Raw genomic sequence first — 21,605 nt, 5'->3', positions numbered from 1 at the left:
AATATGATCTAAATCAGGCTAGTGCTGTCCCTAGTCTGTCTCAGCCTAAATCCTGACTCATTGTGCTTCTTTTCCTGTTGGATATATTCACTGTGGTCCCGTTCAGTCTGCTCCTGTAATTGTTTTCCACCAAATTCTATAAAAGAACACAACTCAATCCAGACAAATTTTTGGTTCAATCTATTCCTCCGATTTAATTCATAATGCAAATAAGGTTGTGAAATCAGTTGAATTTTTGTAGGAAATCCTCAGGAGTGTGGTGATTAATAAAGTTGTCATTGTAGCATTTTTTAACATAGTTTGTTGGGAAATAAGATGGAGTTGAGGTTATTGTTTTTGCTCAAAGATTGGACCATTGCAGGTTAAAGTAGCTTGACAGAAAAATGCTGGATCAACAAGAATTTATCAACTGTTGTTGAAGTGAACTATTCCATAAGAATAATTTATGTTCAATGAAGGTAGACCCCCAATGTGGGAAGATTTCATCTAAAATATTTAGATACTCCAAAAAACCTCGAGATCAGTCAGTCAAAACTATGCATAATTTACCATCAATACAATATAATTGAGCTACCAGAATATTGAATTATTTGAGAGGGAAATGCGATGTATTCATTACTGATGGGTTTAATAAATACATAAACATATACATAGTTTGGAAATTATTGAAAAGTAAGGAGGTAAATTAAAGATATAAAAGGCATAAATGAATAAAATAAAAACAGTGTTCAGTGTGCACTTCTGCACTTCACAGCAGTAAATATGAGAAGTGTGTGTTTTTGTACAGCTGCTGAACTGACTTCAGTCACTGTGACTCTCGAGCACAATAATAAACAGCAGAATCTTCAGTCTTCAGGCTGTTCATCTGCAGATTCAGCTGTGCTCTGTTGTTGTCTCTGGAGATGATAACCCGGCCTTTGACTGACTCAGAGTAGTATGTTCTGCTGTCAGTGCCAATAGCACTGATCCACTCCAGTCCTTTTCCAGGAGCCTGTCTGACGCAGTTCATCGAATAACTGCTGAATGTGAATCCAGAGGCTGAACAGGTCAGTGTGTGAGATTGTCCAGGTCTTTTAACCACTGGTTCAGACTGGGTCAGAGTCTGAGCATCAACACCTGTTTAGTAGATGAAACATCAAGTTAATCAGCTGATGACGAAAATCAAAGTGTGTCAACAATCAGGATGAGTGAAGATCTTCACCTGCCCAGCAGATAGTTAGAAGCAGCAGTCCTGTCCTACAGTCCATCATGTTCAACTGTGTGTCCCCTCTTCTCTGTCCTCCTCTCTGCTCTCACATAAGTAGACGTGGAACACATCTGAGTTTTGCATCGACTCCTCCTCACTAAAAAACTGGATTTGATTGTGATGCCTCCTCCTCTTTGGATGATGTGAGCCTATGATCAATGACACTTTTAATTTTGTCCAATTAGTGATGTACCAGTGGTCCTAGTTCTGATTTGTGAGCTACCCCACACTTCACACTCAGCTGTTCTCATCCACCTGCAAATTAATTTTACAATACAAAAAGATTGTCTAAAGGGAGAATCATGAGATCAAGGAATTTTCAATAGATTGGTGACATCACTGATATTTAAGTTTTTTCACTCGAGTAAAAAACTGTCAAGTATTTAATTGACATTTTTTTTAAAAAGCATATTTTTTTCCATCAGTCATCAATTGATCATTTATGTTTGAGTTACAGAATTAAACACTGATCTTTGTTTAAAAAAAATCATCAACTGGGTGTGTGCTTTTATTTTGATTGAATGTTGAAATAACTGTTGAGATCATTGAAATTATAGAGAAACAAATATATTGTTACTGCATTATTCTTAGAAACAATTTGTCATACATGGGAAATTCACTTGTTGTATCATGAGATCAGAAGTTTAGCATTCTATAAAATCAATTATCATATATATTTTATCATTGGTATTTATATATTTGTGCAAAATTAATCCAAAAATGTTTTTTTTTTTTGTATTTCTTTTTTACTACCATTATCCCTTGAATGTTTCCGACAGGTTTTAGATTTCATTTAAATTCTGGGGTAAAAGTCTTGTTTTACCCCAGAAAGTCTCCAGCATTTTTCCTCAAACTTTCTGAGTCAATGATGTTGTCATGATTCATTCCTGGTGTGACAGCGCCCCCTCTGGTGATGTTGTGTTGATGCTCTGAGGGGTTTTTGTTCAGCTCCACTGATGGTTTGTGTCATTGTGACTCTCTGGCACAGTAATACACAGCAGTGTCTTCAGGCTGCACATTCACTCCATTTAGAGTCACTGTGTTGCTGGAAGAGTCTAAACTGATGCTGAACTTGTTCTTCAGAGAAGCTTTGAAAAGTGGGTCATATCCAACACGATGGCACCAATCCACTCCAGTCCTTTCCCTGCAGGCTGTCTGATCCAGTGTGTGTGATGGCTGCTAACAGAATAGGAGACCTGACAGGTGATGGTCAGACGCTGACCTGGCTGCACAGTCACAGAGGCTGGCTGTGTCAACTGTTCACCCTTCACACCTGTGGATGAAGAGCAGAAGATTGAATCAGTGACGTAGAGAGGGAACAGTCAGGGTGATCACACTGTCAGTGTCTCTGCCTCAGTCAGACTCACAGGATCCAGCTGCCAACAGCAGCAGCAGAGCTACAGGAACATGGTTGGTATTGAAGCTGATCTGATGGGAGCTTCTCTTCTTCTGCTGCAGCTGACAGCAGGATGTCAAGTCTTTATAGCAGATGGACAGGAAGTTCCTTTGCATAGAGAAGAACTCTGACAGGAAATAAAAGAAGCACCAACTGTTCTGACCACAAAACACCAAACAGAAATCAGCTCAGGGTAGCAACAATGTTATGTTGTTTTATTTAACACTAAGTAGAAATATATAGGTAAATCTTTCATTCTTATTGTAAATAATTACTTGTGATTTGGATATGAATCACTGAGATTAAGAGTAATCAACTAAATGTTTGATAGATTTTTTTTTTACATGTTTATGTTTAAGTTTCTTCGTAAAAAAAATCATATAAATTCTTCTTTACCAATAGGTATAGAAATTAGGTCAATTTAAACTGAAAAAAATGCCGAGTGGTGAAGGTGAGTAGTTGGAAAATAGAAATGATAAATTTTAGTGTTAAAAAATGATTCTATTAGTGAATATTCTGTACATCAGATATATCAGATACTGACAATGTGTCATTGCACATTCATAGTACCTTCAGTCAATTCACCTCTGAATAAATGTTTTTATCATATTCAATCTAATTAATTGAACATCTGATGTCACTTGTTCTTGTCTTTTTACAGTCAAACAGGATATTTATCACAGACCAGAATGAGACATCCTAGGACAGACACCTGAGGGCCCCCTAAAGTAACAAGTGAGAAGGAAGAAAAAAATCCAAAACGCTGTTTTGAAATCTGTTGAACTGCATCAGTGATTCCAGGAAAATGGAAACAGTATTGGAGTCACCATAGTCCATTTTTAAATCCTTTGGGTAGAGAAGATAGATTACCTGAGGTTAATTGTGAAAAAATATTGGAGCATTGCAGGTAAAACAGTTGGAGAGAGTGATGGTGGATCAATGAGAATTAATAAATGTTCTGTTGATGATAGTTTATGTGAATTAAATGAAGATGATTTTCAGGGAAAATGACAAATTATTCATGTAGGCACTTTGCATTTTTTTGGTCAAAAGCAGTTTTAAAATAACATTTTGAAGTGAGGTCATTAACAATTTAAAAGCCATTCATAATAAAAATAAAGACAGTGTTCAGTCTGCAGTTCTGCTCTTCACAGCAGTAAATATGAGAAGTGTGTGTTTTGTACAGCTGCTGAACTGACTTCAGTCACTGTGCATCTCGAGCACAATAATAAACAGCAGAATCTTCAGTCTTCAGGCTGTTCATCTGCAGATTCAGCTGTGCTTTGTTGTCGTCTCTGGAGATGATAAACCGGCCTTTGACTGACGCAGAGTAGTACTTAGGGTGCTACCGGTGTCGATATAAGCGATCCACTCCAGTCCTTTTCCAGGTTCCTGTCTGACCCAGGCCATGTCGTAGCTGCTGAATGTGAATCCAGTGGCTGAACAGGTCAGTGTGTGAGATTCTCCAGGTCTTTTAACCACTGGTTCAGACTGGGTCAGAGTCTGAGCATCAACACCTGTTTAGAAGATGAAACATCAAGTTAATCAGCTGATGACAAAAAGTCTGTCAACAATCAGGATGAGTGAAGATCTTCACCTGCCCAGCAGATAGTTAGAAGCAGCAGTCCTGTCCTACAGTCCATCATGTTCAACTGTGTGTCCCCTCTTCTCTGTCCTCCTCTCTGCTCTCACATAAGTAGACATGGAACACATCTGAGTTTTGCATCGACTCCTCCTCAGTAAAGAACTGGATTTGATTGTGATGCCTCCTCCTCTTTAGATGATGTGAGCCTATGATCAATGACACTTTTAATTTTGTCCAATTAATGATGTACCAGTGGTCCTAGTACTGATTTGTGAGGTAGCCCACACTTCACACTCAGCAGTTCTCGTCCGGCTAAAAATCAATTTTACTATACAAAAAAATGTCTAAAGGGAGAATCATGAGATCGGAGATTTTCAATGAATTTGTGACATCATTTAATCGATTTTAAAAATACACATTTTTTTCCATGAGTTATCAATTGATCATGAATGTTTGAGTAACAATATTAAAAACTGATCTCTTTTAAAAAAAAAAAAAGGTTCTGTTTGTGTGCTTTTTTTTGGGTGAAAGTTGAAATTAACTGTTGAGATCATTGAAATTACAGAGAAAACAAATATATTGTTGCTGCATTATCCTTATGAAACAATTTTAAATGCATGTGAAATTTACTTGTATCATAATGAGATCAGAAGTTCAGCATTCAACAAAATCAGTCATCATATATATTTTAGGTCATTTGGTCTTTATTTATTTGTGCAAAAGGAATCCAAAACATTTTCTTATTTTGTAGTTCTTTTTTACTACAAAAAACATTGAAAGTTTTCTACAGGTTTTATATTTAATTTAAATTCTGAGGTAAAAATCTTGTGCTCCAGCATTCTTCTCAAAATTTCTGCCTCAACGTTGTTGTCATGATTCATTCTTGGTGTGACAGCGCCCCCTCTGGTGATGTTGTGTTGATGCTCTGAGGGGTTTTTGTTCAGCTCCACTGATGCTTTGTGTTATTGTGTATCTGGCACAGTAATACACAGCAGTGTCTTCAGGCTGCACATTCACTCCATTTAGAGTCACTGTGTTGCTGGAAGAGTCTGAACTGATGCTGAACTTGTTCTTCAGGGAAGCTTTGTAATATGGGGTGTATCCAACACGATGCCATCCAATCCACTCCAGTCCTTTCCCTGCAGGCTGTCTGATCCAGCTTGTGTAATAGCTGCTGAGAGAATAAGAAACCTGACAGGTGATGGTCAGACGTTGACCTGGCTGCACAGTCACAGAGGCTGGCTGTGTCAACTGTTGACACTTCACACCTGTGGATGAAGAGCAGAAGATGAAGATTGAATCAGGGACATAGAGGGAACAGTCAGGGTGATCACACTGTCAGTGTCTCTGCCTCAGTCAAACTCACAGGATCCAGCAGCCAACAGCAGCAGCAGAGCTACAGAGAACATGGTTGGTATTGAAGCTGATCTGATGGGAGCTTCTCTTCTGCTGCAGCTGACAGCAGGATGTCAAGTCTTTATAGCAGATGGACAGGAAGTTCCTTTGCATAGAGAACCTCAGGGCCGCAGAGACTGTTGAGATTTTTAAAAAGAGGCTCAAGACACACCTTTTTAATCAGGCCTTTAATTGATTTTCTGATTATTTTCAATTTATTTTATGTCTTATCCTTATTTTACTTGACACTTTTACTGTTTTACTCCCTCAGTTCTTAGTCTCTCAGTTTTTAGTCTTTACACCTTTCATCTCATTTACTGTTTTAGTCTGTTTTAGTCTTAGTACTGTTTTACTCCCTCAGTTCTTATTCTCAGTTTTTAGTCTTTACACCTTTTATCCCATTTACTGTTTTAGTCTGTTGTAGTCTTAGTACTGTTTTACTACTCCAATTCTTAGTTCCTCAGCTTTTAGCTTTTATACCTTTTATCCCATTCACTGTTTCAGTCCTTCAGTTTTTAGCTCCAGTGTCTCCTCATGGTGTTTCCTCATGGGGGCCTGCCAGGCTGGGAGATGTTTCCGTCTACTGCTGGAGGTGCTGTCCCATTGTCGACCCTGGCCTGGGTGGTTAGGGGGCTCTGTGCTTTGGTGTGGAGCCTCCGGTCTGTCCGGGTCGGGGTGGTCTTTGTGGCGGTACCACCTGTGGTCACGGACCGTGACCTCCCTCGGCCTGGTGGGCCTCCAAAGGTGGCATCTCCTTCGCCTCAGGTCTCGGTGCCCAGCCATGTCTCAGCTTGCCTCAGCTTGTTTATGTGTGTGGGTGTGTGTGTAAGTGTGTTGTATGCATGTGTGTGTGTGTGTCCTTTTCTTAATTCTGTTGTTCTCTTTGCTGTTTTTATCCTTTGTGAGGCACTTTGTGCTACCTAGCGTATGAAAAGTGCCATATAAATAAAGATTGATATTGATATATTGATATTGAGAGAAGAACTCTGACAGGAAATAAAAGAAGCACCAACTGTTCTGACCACAAAACACCAAACAGAAATCAGCTCAGTGTCACAACAATGTTATGTTGTTTTATTTAACACTAAGTAGAAATATATACCGTATTTTCACGACTATAAGGCGCACCTAAAAGCCTAGAATTTTCTAAAAAATCTACGGTGCGCCTTTTAACCCGGAGCGCCTTTTGTATGGATTACGGTAATATTGGTTAATCGCGGCTACCGTAGTCAGTAGGCGTGGCCGAGGTAACAGCAGTAAATTCAGTCCGAACCGTTCCTGTCTGTAAAGACCCCAAAATGGCTCCTTGCAAGAGACGCGCTTTTGACGCAGAGTTCAAACTGAAGGCTATCAGTCACGCGGTCGAACATGGAAATAGAGCAGCGGCAAGAGAATTTAACGTGAACGAATCAATGGTGCGGAAGTGGAGGAAGCAACAAGACGACCTGCGCCAGGTAAAAGACTCAACGGAGCTTCCGAGGAAACAAAGCAAGAAGTGGATTAACAAAGGAACTCCAGCCGCTAGATATTGGTGTCAACGGGGCATTCAAAACTAGACTGCGAACTGCGTGGGACCGGTGGATGACGAACGGCGAACACACGTTCACCAAGACGGGGAGACGGCGCCGAGCGTCATACGTCACTATCTGCCAGTGGATCGTAAATGCCTGGGCATCGACCGTGGTCCGAGCTTTCGGGAAGGCAGGGATTGTCACTGAAATGCCAGACAACACCAGCGACACCGACCCTGATGACGACTTTGACGAGACGGAGCCGGCCATGTTGGACGCCGTATTCGCACAACTGTTCAATTCGGACACCGAAGAAGAAGAATTCGAGGGATTCCTGGATGAGGAATGAACTGCTAAAGTGATCTTTACGTGTTTCTTTTGTGTGTTTACAACTTAACAAGGCTGGTCATACTGTGAATATGGAAATTACCGTTTGAACAACGTTGTTATATTGCTATTGTTATATTGCTATCGCTTTGCACTACTTCGAGAGTTCGAGTTACCGTATATTGTGTTTGCACTAACGTTTGATTTACCGCAACGGTACTACGTGATAAAAATGTTGCACTAAATCGAAGATTTATTAAACTCCACTATCCACTTGTGATAAAAATGTTGCACTGCCTGTTATAACTCGCTGTTATTAAACGAACTGTGTTACGCAAAAACACTACGTCACTCGGGAAAAATAATAAAACAGCTGTTTATTCGTTTTGGGGTGAATAGAGTTGTGAGAACGACGGTTTGCATTCTATTAATAAAGTTTGACTGACTTATCTGGCTGTTTTATTGACATTCCTTTAGCGCAGCTCGATCTAGTGAACGCGTCATGAAACCACAGGCACTACGCGGTTTCTATGCTATGCGCCTTGCATAACACGGTGCGCCCTGTGTATGAAAATATTTCTAAAATAGGCTGTTAATTGAAGGTGCGCCCTATAATACGGCGCGCCTTATGGTTGTGAAAATACGGTAGGTAAATCTTTCATTCTTATTGTAAATAATTACTTGTGATTTGAATATGAATGACTGAGATTAAGAGTAATCAACTAAATGTTTGATAGAATTTTTTTTGACATGTTTAAGTTTCTTCGGAAAAAAATCATATAAATTCTTCTTTACCGATAGGTATAGAAATTAGGTCAATTTAAACTGAAAAAAATGCCGAGTGGTAAAGGTGAGTAGTTGGAAAATAGAAATGATAAGCTTTAGTGTTAAAAATTGATTCTGTGATTGAATATTCTGTACATTAGATATATCAGATACTGAGAATGTGTCATTGCACATTCATAGTACCTTCAGTCAATTCACCTCTGAATAAATGTTTTTATCATATTCAATCTAATTAATTGAACATCTGATGTCACTTGTTCTTGTCTTTTTACAGTCAAACAGGATATTTTATCACAGACCAGAATGAGACATCCTAGGACAGACACCTGAGGGCCCCCTAAAGTAACAAGTGAGAAGGAAGAAAAAAATCCAAAAGGCTGTTTTGAAATCTGTTGAACTGCATCAGTGATTCCAGGAAAATGGAAACAGTATTGGAGTCACCATAGTCCATTTTTAAATCCTTTGGGTAGAGAAGATAGATTACCTGAGGTTAATTGTGAAAAAATATTGGAGCATTGCAGGTAAAACAGTTGGAGAGAGTGATGGTGGATCAATGACAATAAATGTTCTGTTGATGATAGTTTATGTGAATTAAATGAAGATGACTTTCAGGGAAAATTACAAATTAGTCATGAAGGCACTTTGCATTTTTATGTTCAAAAGCAGTTGTAAAATAATTTAAATTGACATTTTAAGTGAGGTCATTAACAATTTAAAAGGCATTCATAATAAATAAAGACAGTGTTCAGTGTTCACTTCTGATCTTCACAGCAGTAAATATGAGAAGTGTGTGTTTTTGTACAGCTGCTGAACTGACTTCAGTCACTGTCTCTCGAGCACAATAATAAACAGCAGAATCTTCAGTCTTCAGGCTGTTCATCTGCAGATTCAGCTGTGCTCTGTTTGTCTCTGGAGATGAGAAACCGGCTTTGACTGACTCAGAGTAGTATGTCTGAGTGAGCTGCACTGCCGCTGCTGATATGACTGATCCACTCCAGTCCTTTTCCAGGAGCCTGTCTGACCCAGACCATGTAGGAGCTGCTGATGTGAATCCAGAGGCTGAACAGGCCAGTGTGTGAGATTCTCCAGGTCTTTTAACCACTGGTTCAGACTGGGTCAGAGTCTGAGCATCAACACCTGTTTAGAAGATGAAACATCAAGTTAATCAGCTGATGACAAAAATTAAAGTCTGTCAACAATCAGGATGAGTGAAGATCTTCACCTGCCCAGCAGATAGTTAGAAGCAGCAGTCCTGTCCTACAGTCCATCATGTTCAACTGTGTGTCCCCTCTTCTCTGTCCTCCTCTCTGCTCTCACATAAGTAGACGTGGAACACATCTGAGTTTTGCATCGACTCCTCCTCACTAAACAACTGGATTTGATTGTGATGCCTCCTCCTCTTGGATGATGTGAGCCAATGATCAAGACACTTTTAATTTTGTCCAATTAATGATGCACCAGTGGTCCTAGTAATGATTTGTGAGGTAGCCCACACTTCACACTCAGCAGTTCTCGTCCAGCTGCAAATCAATTTTAGTGTACAAAAAGAATGTCTAAAGGGAGAATCATGAGATTGGAGATTGTCAGTGAATTTGTCATATCAGACAGTCACTCATATTTAAGTATTTTCTTTAGAATAAAACAAACTGTGTCTTCAAATGTTTAATCATTATCAAAAAATAAAGATTTCTTTTTTCCATGAGTCATCATTTGATCCTGAATGTTTGAGTAACAATATTAAACACTGATCTTTGTTCAAAATCGTGTTCTGTGTGTGTGCTTTTATTTTGGCTGAATGCTGAAATTAACTGTTGGGATCATTGAAATGACAGAGAAACAAATATATTGTTGCTGAATTATCCTTATCCTTAACAATTTGTCATACATTGAAATTCTCTTGTTGCATAATGAGATCAGAAGTTCAAAAAGCAGTCATGTATATTTTAGGTCATTGGTATTTATATATTTGTGCAAAACCAATCCAAAAATGTTTTCTCATTCTGTATTTCTTTTTTACTACCATTACCCCTTGAACATTTCCTACAGGTTTTATATTTCATTTAAATTCTGGGGAAAAAATCTTCTCCAGCATTTTTCTTCAACGTTGTTGTCATGATTTATTTCTGGTGTGACAGCGCCCCCTCTGGTGAAATGTGTTGATGCTCTGAGGGTTTTTGTTCAGCTGCACTGATGGTTTGTGTTATTGTGTCTCTGGCACAGTAATACACAGCAGTGTCTTCAGGCTGCACATTCACTCCATTTAGAGTCACTGTGTTGCTGGAAGAGTCTGAACTGATGCTGAACTTGTTCTTCAGGGAAGCTTTGTAGTAGGTGGTTCCAGTATTTTCCTTTCCAATCCACTCCAGTCCTTTCCCTGCAGGCTGTCTGATCCAGTGTGTCCAGTAGCTGCTAACAGAATAGGAGACCTGACAGGTGATGGTCAGACGCTGACCTGGCTGCACAGTCACAGAGGCTGGCTGTGTCAACTGTTCACACTTCACACCTGTGAAACAACAAAGAAAATGCTGATTATTAAATCACACTCAAACAGATCAACTGCTGACTTTGACAAATCCACAGATGGAGACTCACATCCAGCTGCCAACAGCAGCAGCAGAGCTACAGAGAACATGGTTAATGTTGAAAGTCAGGTGCAGAGAATTCCACTTACAGTCTGATGTGATGGTTTTATAGCTGAGGAACAAAGAAGAACTCTGAATTTGCATAGAATCAAACACGTGAAGCATCACTGTTGATCTGACTGCAGCAAATAGGAGAGTGGAAACCTACAGTCAAATCATGTTTTAAATGTGAAGATCAGCACATGCAAAACAGTTTTGGAAGAATTCAGATTTATTTCACAATATAAAACCAATTAATGGATCTAGATGAGGAGGACAAGAAAAATCCAAAAGAAAGCTCTGAAATCTAATAAACTGCATCAGGGATCAGCATCAGAGTGGAAACCTAGAGTCAAATCATGTTTTACATGTGAAGGTTTGCCGTTAATTAATTCATTGTAACCTTTAAAGATATTATTGAAATGAAACAAGTGTCACTGGAACTCTCATGTAAATGTTCATCTACTGTAACATTCAAAACTATCTTTAAATTTCATCTAAAACACTTCAGAAGTGAGTGTGAAAGAGAAGGTGAGTGATGTCAAATGAAACTTTGGCACTCAGATCCTTCGATATTTCTTCATGGAATCTCGAAATAAATTCAACAGACTAACAATGAGTGGTCCCAGGTTCGACACCTTGGGGCCCCCAAAAGTATCCAGAGAGGAGGACGACAAAACACATATTCTTCAGGAGGTTCCTGGCATCTCTCTGTCCCCTTCCTTTCTCTGATTTTGTTACGATGTGCGGACACGAATCGAGACCCCAAATGCAGACACACACACAATAGGGTGAGGTTGAAATCAAGTTTACTGAGGTCCAAGTTCAGAACAGAGCCAAAGGGTGCAGGTGAAAGACAAACACAATCAGACTGGAGCAGGCTGGGCAGTGCGTGCAGGCATCCAAGTGGCGATCCGCAGGAAACGAACGATTAGTTCCAGACTGGAAACAGGTTCGAGGAAACAAACTTACAAACAGTTATAGGAGCCAGGCTGTACCACGGGGGTAATCAACAAATCAGCGATGAGTGCAGAGTTGAGGAGAACGGCAGGTGTGGATAATGACTGGAGATTGGTCTCAGCTGTGCCTAGCTCGCCCAACAGGGGAGAATCAGGAAACTGCTGGTCCAGCCTGAAAAGAAAGACACAGAAGGGGAGGGGGAGAGAGAAAACACTCGGGACTCCTAATGGTTTTGTCTGTTTTTCCACGTGTTTCTTGTCATCCAGGCTGTCTCTTCTCCACGTTCTCTGCCGGTTTGATGTGAAATCTTTGGTCATCGGCTCAACTCAGTTTTCATTCCCGTAGTCATAGTTTTAGATGTCATTTCTTTGCTCATCAGCGCTGTCTCTCTGCCTGCAGACCTGCCAACACCATCTGCTCCTGCTCGTCTCTCAACCTAAATCCTGACTCACTGTGCTTCTTTTCCTGTTGGATATTTTCACTGTGGTCCCGTTCAGTCTGATCCTGTAATTGTTTTCCACCAAATTCCATAAAAGAACACAACTAAATCCAAACAATTTTTTGGTTCAATCTGTTCCTCCGAATTTAATTAATATTGCAAATAAGGTTGTGAAATCAGTTGAATTTTTGCAGGAAATCCTCAGGACTGTGGTGATTAATAAAGTTGTCATTGTACCATTTTTTAACATAGATTGTTGGGAAATAAGATAGAGTTCAGGTTAATTGTTTTTGCTCAAAGATTGGACCATTGCAGGTTAAAAACAATTTACAGAAAAATGCTGGATCAACAAGAATTTATCAAAGGTTGAACTGAACTATTCCATAAGAATAATTGATGTTAAATGAAGGTAGACCCCCAATGTGGGAAGATTTCCTCGAAAATATTTAAATACTGCAAAAAACCTCAAGGTCAATCAGTCAAAACTATGCTTAATTTACCATCAATACAATGTAATTGAACTAGCAGAATATTTAATTATTTGAGGGGGAAATGTCATATATTTGTTCCAGAGGGTTTTATTAAATGCATAAACATTTACATAGTTTGTAAATTATTAAAAAGTAAGGAGTTAAATAAAGATATAAAAGGCATAAATGAATAAAATAAAGACAGTGTTCAGGTTGCAGTTCTGCACTTCACAGCAGTAAATATGAGAAGTGTGTGTTTTTGTACAGCTGCTGAACTGACTTCAGTCACTGTGACCATCGAGCACAATAATAAATAGCAGAATCTTCAGTCTTCAGGCTGTTCATCTGCAGATTCAGCTGTGCTCTGTTGTTGTCTCTGGAGATGATAAACCGGCCTTTGACTGACTCAGAGTAGTACTTGTAGCTGCCACCATATTTGACAGCACTGATCCACTCCAGTCCTTTTCCAGGAGCCTGTCTGACCCAGCTCATCCAGTAGTCACTGAATGTGAATCCAGAGGCTGAACAGGTCAGTGTGTGAGATTCTCCAGGTCTTTTAACCACTGGTTCAGACTGGGTCAGAGTCTGAGCATCAACACCTGTTTAGAAGATGAAACATCAAGTTAATCAGCTGATGACAAAAAGTCTGTCAACAATCAGGATGAGTGAAGATCTTCACCTGCCCAGCAGATAGTTAGAAGCAGCAGTCCTGTCCTACAGTCCATCATGTTCAACTGTGTGTCCCCTCTTCTCTGTCCTCCTCTCTGCTCTCACATAAGTAGACATGGAACACATCTGAGTTTTGCATCGACTCCTCCTCAGTAAAGAACTGGATTTGATTGTGATGCCTCCTCCTCTTTAGATGATGTGAGCCTATGATCAATGACACTTTTAATTTTGTCCAATTAATGATGCACCAGTGGTCCTAGTACTGATTTGTGAGGTAGCCCACACTTCACACTCAGCAGTTCTCATCCGGCTAAAAATCAATTTTACTATACAAAAAAATGTCTAAAGGGAGAATCATGAGATCGGAGATTTTCAATGAATTTGTGACATCATTTAATCGATTTTTAAAAATACACATTTTTTCCATGAGTTATCAATTGATCATGAATGTTTGAGTAACAATATTAAAAACTGATCTCTTTTAAAAAAAAAAAGGTTCTGTGTGTGTGCTTTTATTTTGGGTGAAAGTTGAAATTAACTGTTGAGATCATTGAAATTACAGAGAAACAAATATATTGTTGCTGCATTATCCTTATGAAACAATTTTAAATGCATGTGAAATTCACTTGTATCATAATGAGATCAGAAGTTCAGCATTCAACAAAATCAGTCATCATATATATTTTAGGTCATTTGGTCTTTATTTATTTGTGCAAAAGGAATCCAAAAACATTTTCTTATTTTGTAGTTCTTTTTTACTACAAAAAACATTGAAAGTTTCCTACAGGTTTTATATTTAATTAAATTCTGAGGTAAAAATCTTGTGCTCCAGCATTCTTCTCAAACTTTCTGCCTCAACGTTGTTGTCATGATTCATTCCTGGTGTGACAGCGCCCCCTCTGGTGATGTTGTGTTGATGCTCTGAGGGTTTTTGTTCAGCTCCACTGATGGTTTGTGTTATTGTGTGTCTGGCACAGTAATACACAGCAGTGTCTTCAGGCTGCACATTCACTCCATTTAGAGTCACTGTGTTGCTGGAAGAGTCTAAACTGATGCTGAACTTGTTCTTCAGGGAAGCTTTGTAGTTGGAGCCTCCAGTATATTTCCGTCCAATCCACTCCAGTCCTTTCCCTGCAGGCTGTCTGATCCAGTGTGTCCAGTAGCTGCTGAGAGAATAAGAGACCTGACAGGTGATGGTCAGACTCTGACCTGGCTGCACAGTCACAGAGGCTGGCTGTGTCAACTGTTCATACTTCACACCTGTGAAACAACAAAGAAAATGCTGATTATAAAATCACACTCAAACAGATCAACTGCTGACTTTGACAATTCCACAGAGAGACTCACATCCAGCTGCCAACAGCAGCAGCAGAGCTACAGAGAACATGGTTAATGTTGAAAGTCAGGTGCAGAGAACTCCACTCACAGTCTGATGTGATGGTTTTATAGCTGAGGAACAAAGAAGAACTCTGAATTTGCATCGAATCAAACATGTGAAGCATCACTGTTGATCTGACTGGAGCCAATAGAAGAGTGGAAACCTACAGTCAAATCATGTTTTACATGTGAAGTTTAGCACATGCAAAACAGTTTTGGAAGAAGATTTATTTCACAAGAACAAACCAATTAATGGATCTTGATGAGGGGGACAAGAAAAAATCCAAAAGAAAGCTCTGAAATCTAATGAACTGCATCAGGGATCAAACCAATCAATCGATCTCGGAGAGGAAAAAAGTCAAAATTTTGAGGACAGCAGTCCAAACCAAAACACAAGATAACCCGGTCAAAGACATGAGGGGCCCACTGGACACTTTAACAAAACACTCTCTGGTTGAGGACAGATGGAGAAGTGGTTTTAATACACAAGGACGGGGCAAAGATGATGAGACACAAATGATGATTAAATAAAATAATAAACAAACACAGGAGAGTCTTAAACATTATGTCTATTTATGTGCACCTAAGAAAGAAACTGCTGGAAATATTTTGAAAAACTTTCCTGGTAAATCTTTATGAAGATTGTAATTCAGTTTCTGAGAAGGAGACATGTTTGTTGTCTGTGGAGGTTTTTGCACAGCTGTTCCTCTCTCTGGAGTCACTGTGTTTCTCGAGCACAGAAGAAAACAGCAGAATCCTCTGCTGTCAGGCTGCTGATCTGCAGGTACTGAGTGCTGCTGGACACGTCTTCAGTCATCACGTAACCACTTTCGAAAGAGCTTCCATAGCTAGCAGAGTTTGAACCTGCGTTCATCAACCCGATCCACTCCAGAGCTTTCCCTGGTCTCTGTCGTATCCAGTGGATATAGTAGCTGGTCATGTCAAACCCTGAAATGGTGCAGGACATCTTCACTGTCTCTCCAGGTCTTTTTACTTCAGGCTGAGACTGATCCAGTCTTTCACTCCAAACACCTGAAAGACAATAGAAATACACCCAACAACCAGGTCAAGCCCATTCTGGACCTGTCCACAGAAGTAACAGCAGCCCTGATGTTCTCACCGTGAACAGTGACAATGATCAGTAAACCTCTGATCACTGTGTTCTCCATTATGTGCTGACACTGCAGTTCTGTGCTCTGATCTGAGCAGAACTGTGTAAAACTGCTCCAGGCTCCTGTCACAAGTTCCTGCTGTTTTTATAGGACAGGGAGAGTTTGCATAGACGTCCCTCTCTGGGACATTTTCATAAACACCCCAAGACAATCTGAAGAGAGACACTCAGAATCAGTCATCATGAAATGTATCCATGATGATCCATTATATGATTAATGAACTTGAACCTGTATAAATTGTGTCACATGACTGTATTGATCACATTAGACTGAGCAGAAATGTAGACTTTTAAACATGTCTGCAGGGAGCGTTCTATATTCTAGAATTGTTTGTTTCACTTGTTTGTTTCATCAATTCATTTTTCTTTTTGCTCTAAAATGTTTTTCTGCTGTTTGTTTTCATGGTTTATAGATGTTTGTGCACCTCATCTGTGTCTGCAGCCTCCTCATTCTCTGCTGTCACAGAGTTACTAAAGTATGTTTGTGTCATTAAAACTTGTTCAAGGCATCATTTTGGTTAATGCCAGTGAGTCTGGAAGCTGGATGAGATCAAGTCAGTCAAAACGTGTGGAAACACAAATCAGCATTATCTCCATCATTCTTCAGTGGTGAGAGTCCTCATTTCTTTCTCTCTCTCCGACTGACTCTCTTGCTCACACACACACACACACACACACACACACACACACACACACACACACACACACACACACACACACACACCACACACACACACACACACACACACATCACAATCCTTTCCCTATCTTTGTTGGTATTTAGAGACATAATTTATTTCAAAGCTCCCTACCCAACCATAACTATACCAACTCATCCTGAACAAATGGGCCCAACTCCACAAACAGGTCCTCCCATTGTCAGTAGATTGAGGATTGTGTTATTCAATATGTATTAAATACCAGTGACGTGCGGTGAGGTTCATGGCTGGTGAGGCACTGACTTCTCAAGAGTCAGATTTACGATGGTAAGAACTGAAAAAAGCATCTTATTTCACCATTTTTCCAACAGCATTCAACAACTGATAATGCTTCATATCCCATCAGCATTCCTCTTTCAATTACACTCACAATCCAACACAAACATATACACAGGAACATATTTGTCCTATAAAGAACTTTCTTTTATAGCTATGGATAGAGCACCCATCTTGTGTTTTAAGAAATTCATATATTCTGTGAACAAATTAAAGTGCAGAGATGTGTGCAGCACAAATTTAATTTTGACCAACAGTAAAAATTCTGTTATTTTTCGAACTTTAAAATCTGTTCTTCAATAAATTTTAATAAAGTTTGCCTATTAAAATGATCACAAAAAAGAATAATTCTTTAAGGACAGGATTGCCTCTGTTGAAGCAGCACTGCAGCGAGAAAGCACCTGCCAGCTTGCGTCCGCCCCCTTGAGTTGAGGCAGAGTACTGCACGCCTCACCTGCTGACTTTTCTCTGCACTCTGTTGTGCGATCAGCAGGAATATTTCTCTCACACATGCATGTAAAGTTCATATTAGCGATATGCTGAGGAACAAAAACTGGCACACGTCAAGCAACCCAGTTTGTAGTGGATCATGCAGTCAGACGTGGGGCACAATTCACCTCTGCCTCACCCGGGGTTTCTGCCCTGGATTTGATCGGTAGAACTCAAATTCTGCACTTTTAACTCAAGAAAATGGGAACAATGTGTAGTCATACTCCAAATGAAATTTTAACACATGTCATAGGAAAATATTAATATTTATTTATGTACACTTTCTTTTTTTGGTCAGGGAGGCACTGTCCACATGTTTCTTGTCATCCAGGCTGTCTCTTCTCCACGTTCTCTGCCGGTTTGATGTGAAATCTTTGGTCATCGGCTCAACTCAGTTTTCATTCCCGTAGTCATAGTTTTAGATGTCATTTCTTTGCTCATCAGCGCTGTCTCTCTGCCTGCAGACCTGCCAACACCAACGGCTCCTGCTCGTCTCTCAGCCTAAATCCTGACTCACTGTGCTTCTTTTCCTGTTGGATATTTTCACTATGGTCCTCTTCAGTCAGATCCTGTAACCTGTTTTCCACCAAATTCCATAAAAGAACACAACTAAATCCGGACAAATTTTTGGTTCAGTCTGTTCCTTCGAATTTATTTAATGTTGCAAATAAGGTTGTGAAATCAGTTGAATTTTTGCAGGAAATCCTCAGGAGTATGGTGATTAATAAAGTTGCCATTGTACCATTTTTTAACATAGTTTGTTGGGAAATAAGATAGAGTTCTGGTTATTGTTTTTGCTCAAAGATTGGACCATTGCAGGTTAAAAGTAACTTGACAGAAAAATGCTGGATCAACAAGAATTTATCAACTGTTGTTGAAGTGAACTATTCCATAAGAATAATTTATGTTAAATGAAGGTAGACCCCCAGTGTGGGAAGATTTCAACTAAAATATTCAGATACTCCAAAAAACCTCGAGGTCAATCAGTCAAAACTATGCATAATTTACCATCAATACAATGTAATTGAGCTATCAGAATATTAAATTATTTGAGGGGGAAATGTGATGTATTTGTTACTGATGGGTTTAATAAATGCATAAACATATACATAGTTTGTAAATTATTAAAAAGTAAGGAGGTAAATTAAAGATATAAAAAGCAGAAATTATTAAAATAAAAACAGTATTCAGTGTGCAGTTCTGCACTTCACAGCAGGAAATACGAGGTGTGTGTTTTTGTACAGCTGCTGAACTGACTTCAGTCACTGTGACTCTCGAGCACAATAATAAACAGCAGAATCTTCAGTCTTCAGGCTGTTCATCTGCAGATTCAGCTGTGCTTTGTTGTTGTCTCTGGAGATGATAAACCGGCCTTTGACTGACTCAGAGTAGTACTGGCTGCTGCCACTGCTGTAGATATAAGCGATCCACTCCAGTCCTTTTCCAGGAGCCTGTCTGACCCAGACCATCCCATAGCTGCTGAATGGGAATCCAGAGGCTGAACAGGTCAGTGTGTGAGATTCTCCCGGTCTTTTAACCACTGGTTCAGACTGGGTCAGAGTCTGAGCATCAACACCTGTTTAGAAGATGAAACATCAAGTTAATCAGCTGATGACAGAAAAGTCTGTCCACAATCAGGTTGAGTGAAGATCTTCACCTGCCCAGCAGATAGTTAGAAGCAGCAGTCCTGTCCTACAGTCCATCATGTTCAACTGTGTGTCCCCTCTTCTCTGTCCTCCTCTCTGCTCTCACATAAGTAGACGTGGAACACATCTGAGTTTTGCATCAACTCCTCCTCAGTTTCATTTGCACAGCATCAATTTGATTCTCACTTTTTTGAGTTTTTCTCAAAATAAATATTTTTGTTTACCAGTTTTTAAACAATTTGACAGCTTAATTCACATGATTTCAGTCATGATTTTTAAAAATTATTTCCACGTAAATATTTAACACAAAAATGAGCTGGAATCAATAAAACATATCTTTGATTGAAGATTCAACAAGACTTTCACCAAAATCTAATCTGTCTGATTTTTGCATGTTTGATGTTAAATGTGAAGATATTGCCTTTTTTGGCTGGAGAAATTAAATAAATATCAAGTGAAATAAATTCATTGGCATTATTAATTAATTCTGCTCACATTTCTGTGCTGGATGGATTGTTTTAGTCATAATATTGACTCAAAAACAGGAAATAAACCATTAACTGTCACAATGATAAATCTGACAAATACCCTGTGGAATTTCAGAAAAGCATCTGCTCTCTTCAACCAGGGTATGTGGACACTAATACACAGCAGAGGCCTCCAGATTTAGACTGAACAGTCTCAGAAAACCATACCATTTCTGTTGATGTAAAAAAAAAAAAATTCTGTACAGACATTTGAGTTTCAACGAGGCAAAAAATCATTGAAGAGAAGTTTGATGTGAAAAAAAACAACAACTTTCGACTGGATTATTTATTCATTTGTTGACTAGCAAAACTTGGAAGATGAGATCATCCCATTTTCTTTATGAAGAAATGGGAATGATGCCTCTAAATGTTCAGTTTTGTTGTAAACAGTGCTGTGTAAAACAGCTCCAGGCTTCATTCAAACGATTTTGTGTTTCAAGACGACAAAGAGTTTGTGCAGTCCTCTCTCTGTTATATGTGTGGAAAGGCTAAGAAAAATCAAATATATGAAGGTGATGATGAGTTGTTGAAATTAATCCTGTTGAGACAGCGCCCCCTCTGGTGATGATGTGTTGGTGCTCTGAGAGGTTTTTGTTCAGCTACACTGACGGTTTGTGTTATTGTGTCTCTGGCACAGTAATACACAGCAGTGTCTTCAGGCTGCACATTCACTCCATTTAGAGTCACTGTGTTGCTGGAAGAGTCTAAACTGATGCTGAACTTGTTCTTCAGGGAAGCTTTGTAGCTTGGGGTGTATCCAACACGATGGTGACCAATCCACTCCAGTCCTTTCCCTGCAGGCTGTCTGATCCAGCCTGTCCAGTAGCTGCTAACAGAATGAGAGACCTGACAGGTGATGGTCAGACTCTGACATGGCTGCACAGTCACAGAGGCTGGCTGTGTCAACTGTTCACCCTTCACACCTGTGAAACAACAAAGAAAATGCTGATTATAAAATCACACTCAAACAGATCAACTGCTGACGTTTACAAATCCACAGAGAGAGACTCACATCCAGCTGCCAACAGCAGCAGCAGAGCTGCAGAGAACATGGTTAATGTTGAAAGTCAGGTGCAGAGAACTCCACTGACAGTCTGATGTGATGGTTTTATAGGTGAGGAACAAAGAAGAACTCTGAATTTGCATAGAATCAAACACGTGAAGCATCACTGTTGACCATATGGAGCCAATAGAAGAGTGGAAACCTACAGTCAAATCATGTTTTACATATAAAGGTCTGCTGTTAGTTACCTTATTAAGATTAAGATGTACTTTATTCATCCCCGCAGGGAAATTGAATTGTAACCTATTGTAACCTTTTAAAATATTCATGAAATTCCTGTTTAAGGTTTTGTGGAAATTAACTATGAAATCTACTGTGAAACTTTGTGTAGCACAAGTTTATCATGTAACTTTGAATCACTAGAACTGACTTATGCATATACTGAAGAATGTGCGTACGTGCAGGCATTTAATCACACTTCTTGGTGCCACTTTGTGACTGGCTCATGAGTTCTACCGGAACTTACATAGAACATAATCATTTAAGGTAATAAGATGGCGTCGTCAGTTAATCATATGACCATTTGAACACTGTTGCTAACTTTTCTGCTGAATATAAACCAACACCCAAAAAGGTCCAGCACTTTTTTATCTGTGGCAGATGGAGAATGTTTCTCTCAATTGTAAAAAGGCCCACAAATGTGTCTAATAAACTTTTTACTGAAGATCACGGATTCTCTGGTCGTTTCACGGTCCGAACCTACGAAGCAGATTTGCAACAGTTTCTTCCTGTTAAAGGGGAGGTTTTCCTGCCACTGTTGCTTGTTAGGGTCAGGCCCTGGGATTCTGTAAAGTGCCTCAAAACAATTTAGAATGTAATAGATGGTATTCTAAATAAAGATTGATTGATTGGTTGATTGATCGATTGAAATAAATCTCACTTTAACTTGGATGTTTGTATTTGTTCCTGTCTTAACTTTCAACAGTAAAAAA

General features: G+C 39.4%; 3 gene segments (V, D, J or C); all 3 read right to left on the bottom strand.

The window, feature by feature from the left end:
• Window positions 1-10,012: 10,012 nt before the first annotated feature.
• Window positions 10,013-10,886, bottom strand: LOC130514565 (probable non-functional immunoglobulin heavy variable 3-38-3). The segment is given in 2 exon segments: window positions 10,013-10,749; window positions 10,839-10,886. Coding segments are annotated over 2 exon segments (426 nt in total).
• Window positions 10,887-11,954: 1,068 nt separating this feature from the next.
• On the bottom strand, window positions 11,955-14,806 carry LOC130515330 (Ig heavy chain V region MC101-like). The segment is given in 3 exon segments: window positions 11,955-11,998; window positions 14,267-14,665; window positions 14,753-14,806. Coding segments are annotated over 3 exon segments (483 nt in total).
• Window positions 14,807-15,057: 251 nt separating this feature from the next.
• Window positions 15,058-16,112, bottom strand: LOC130514570 (Ig heavy chain V region 23-like). The segment is given in 2 exon segments: window positions 15,058-15,814; window positions 15,903-16,112. Coding segments are annotated over 2 exon segments (363 nt in total).
• Between the last annotated feature and the right edge of the window lie 5,493 nt (window positions 16,113-21,605).

This window comes from Takifugu flavidus, chromosome 18, assembly GCF_003711565.1.
Source record: "Takifugu flavidus isolate HTHZ2018 chromosome 18, ASM371156v2, whole genome shotgun sequence".
NCBI lineage: Eukaryota > Metazoa > Chordata > Actinopteri > Tetraodontiformes > Tetraodontidae > Takifugu > Takifugu flavidus.
Note: the sequence above shows the minus strand (reverse complement) of the source record. Positions and strands in the feature narration are given on the sequence as shown.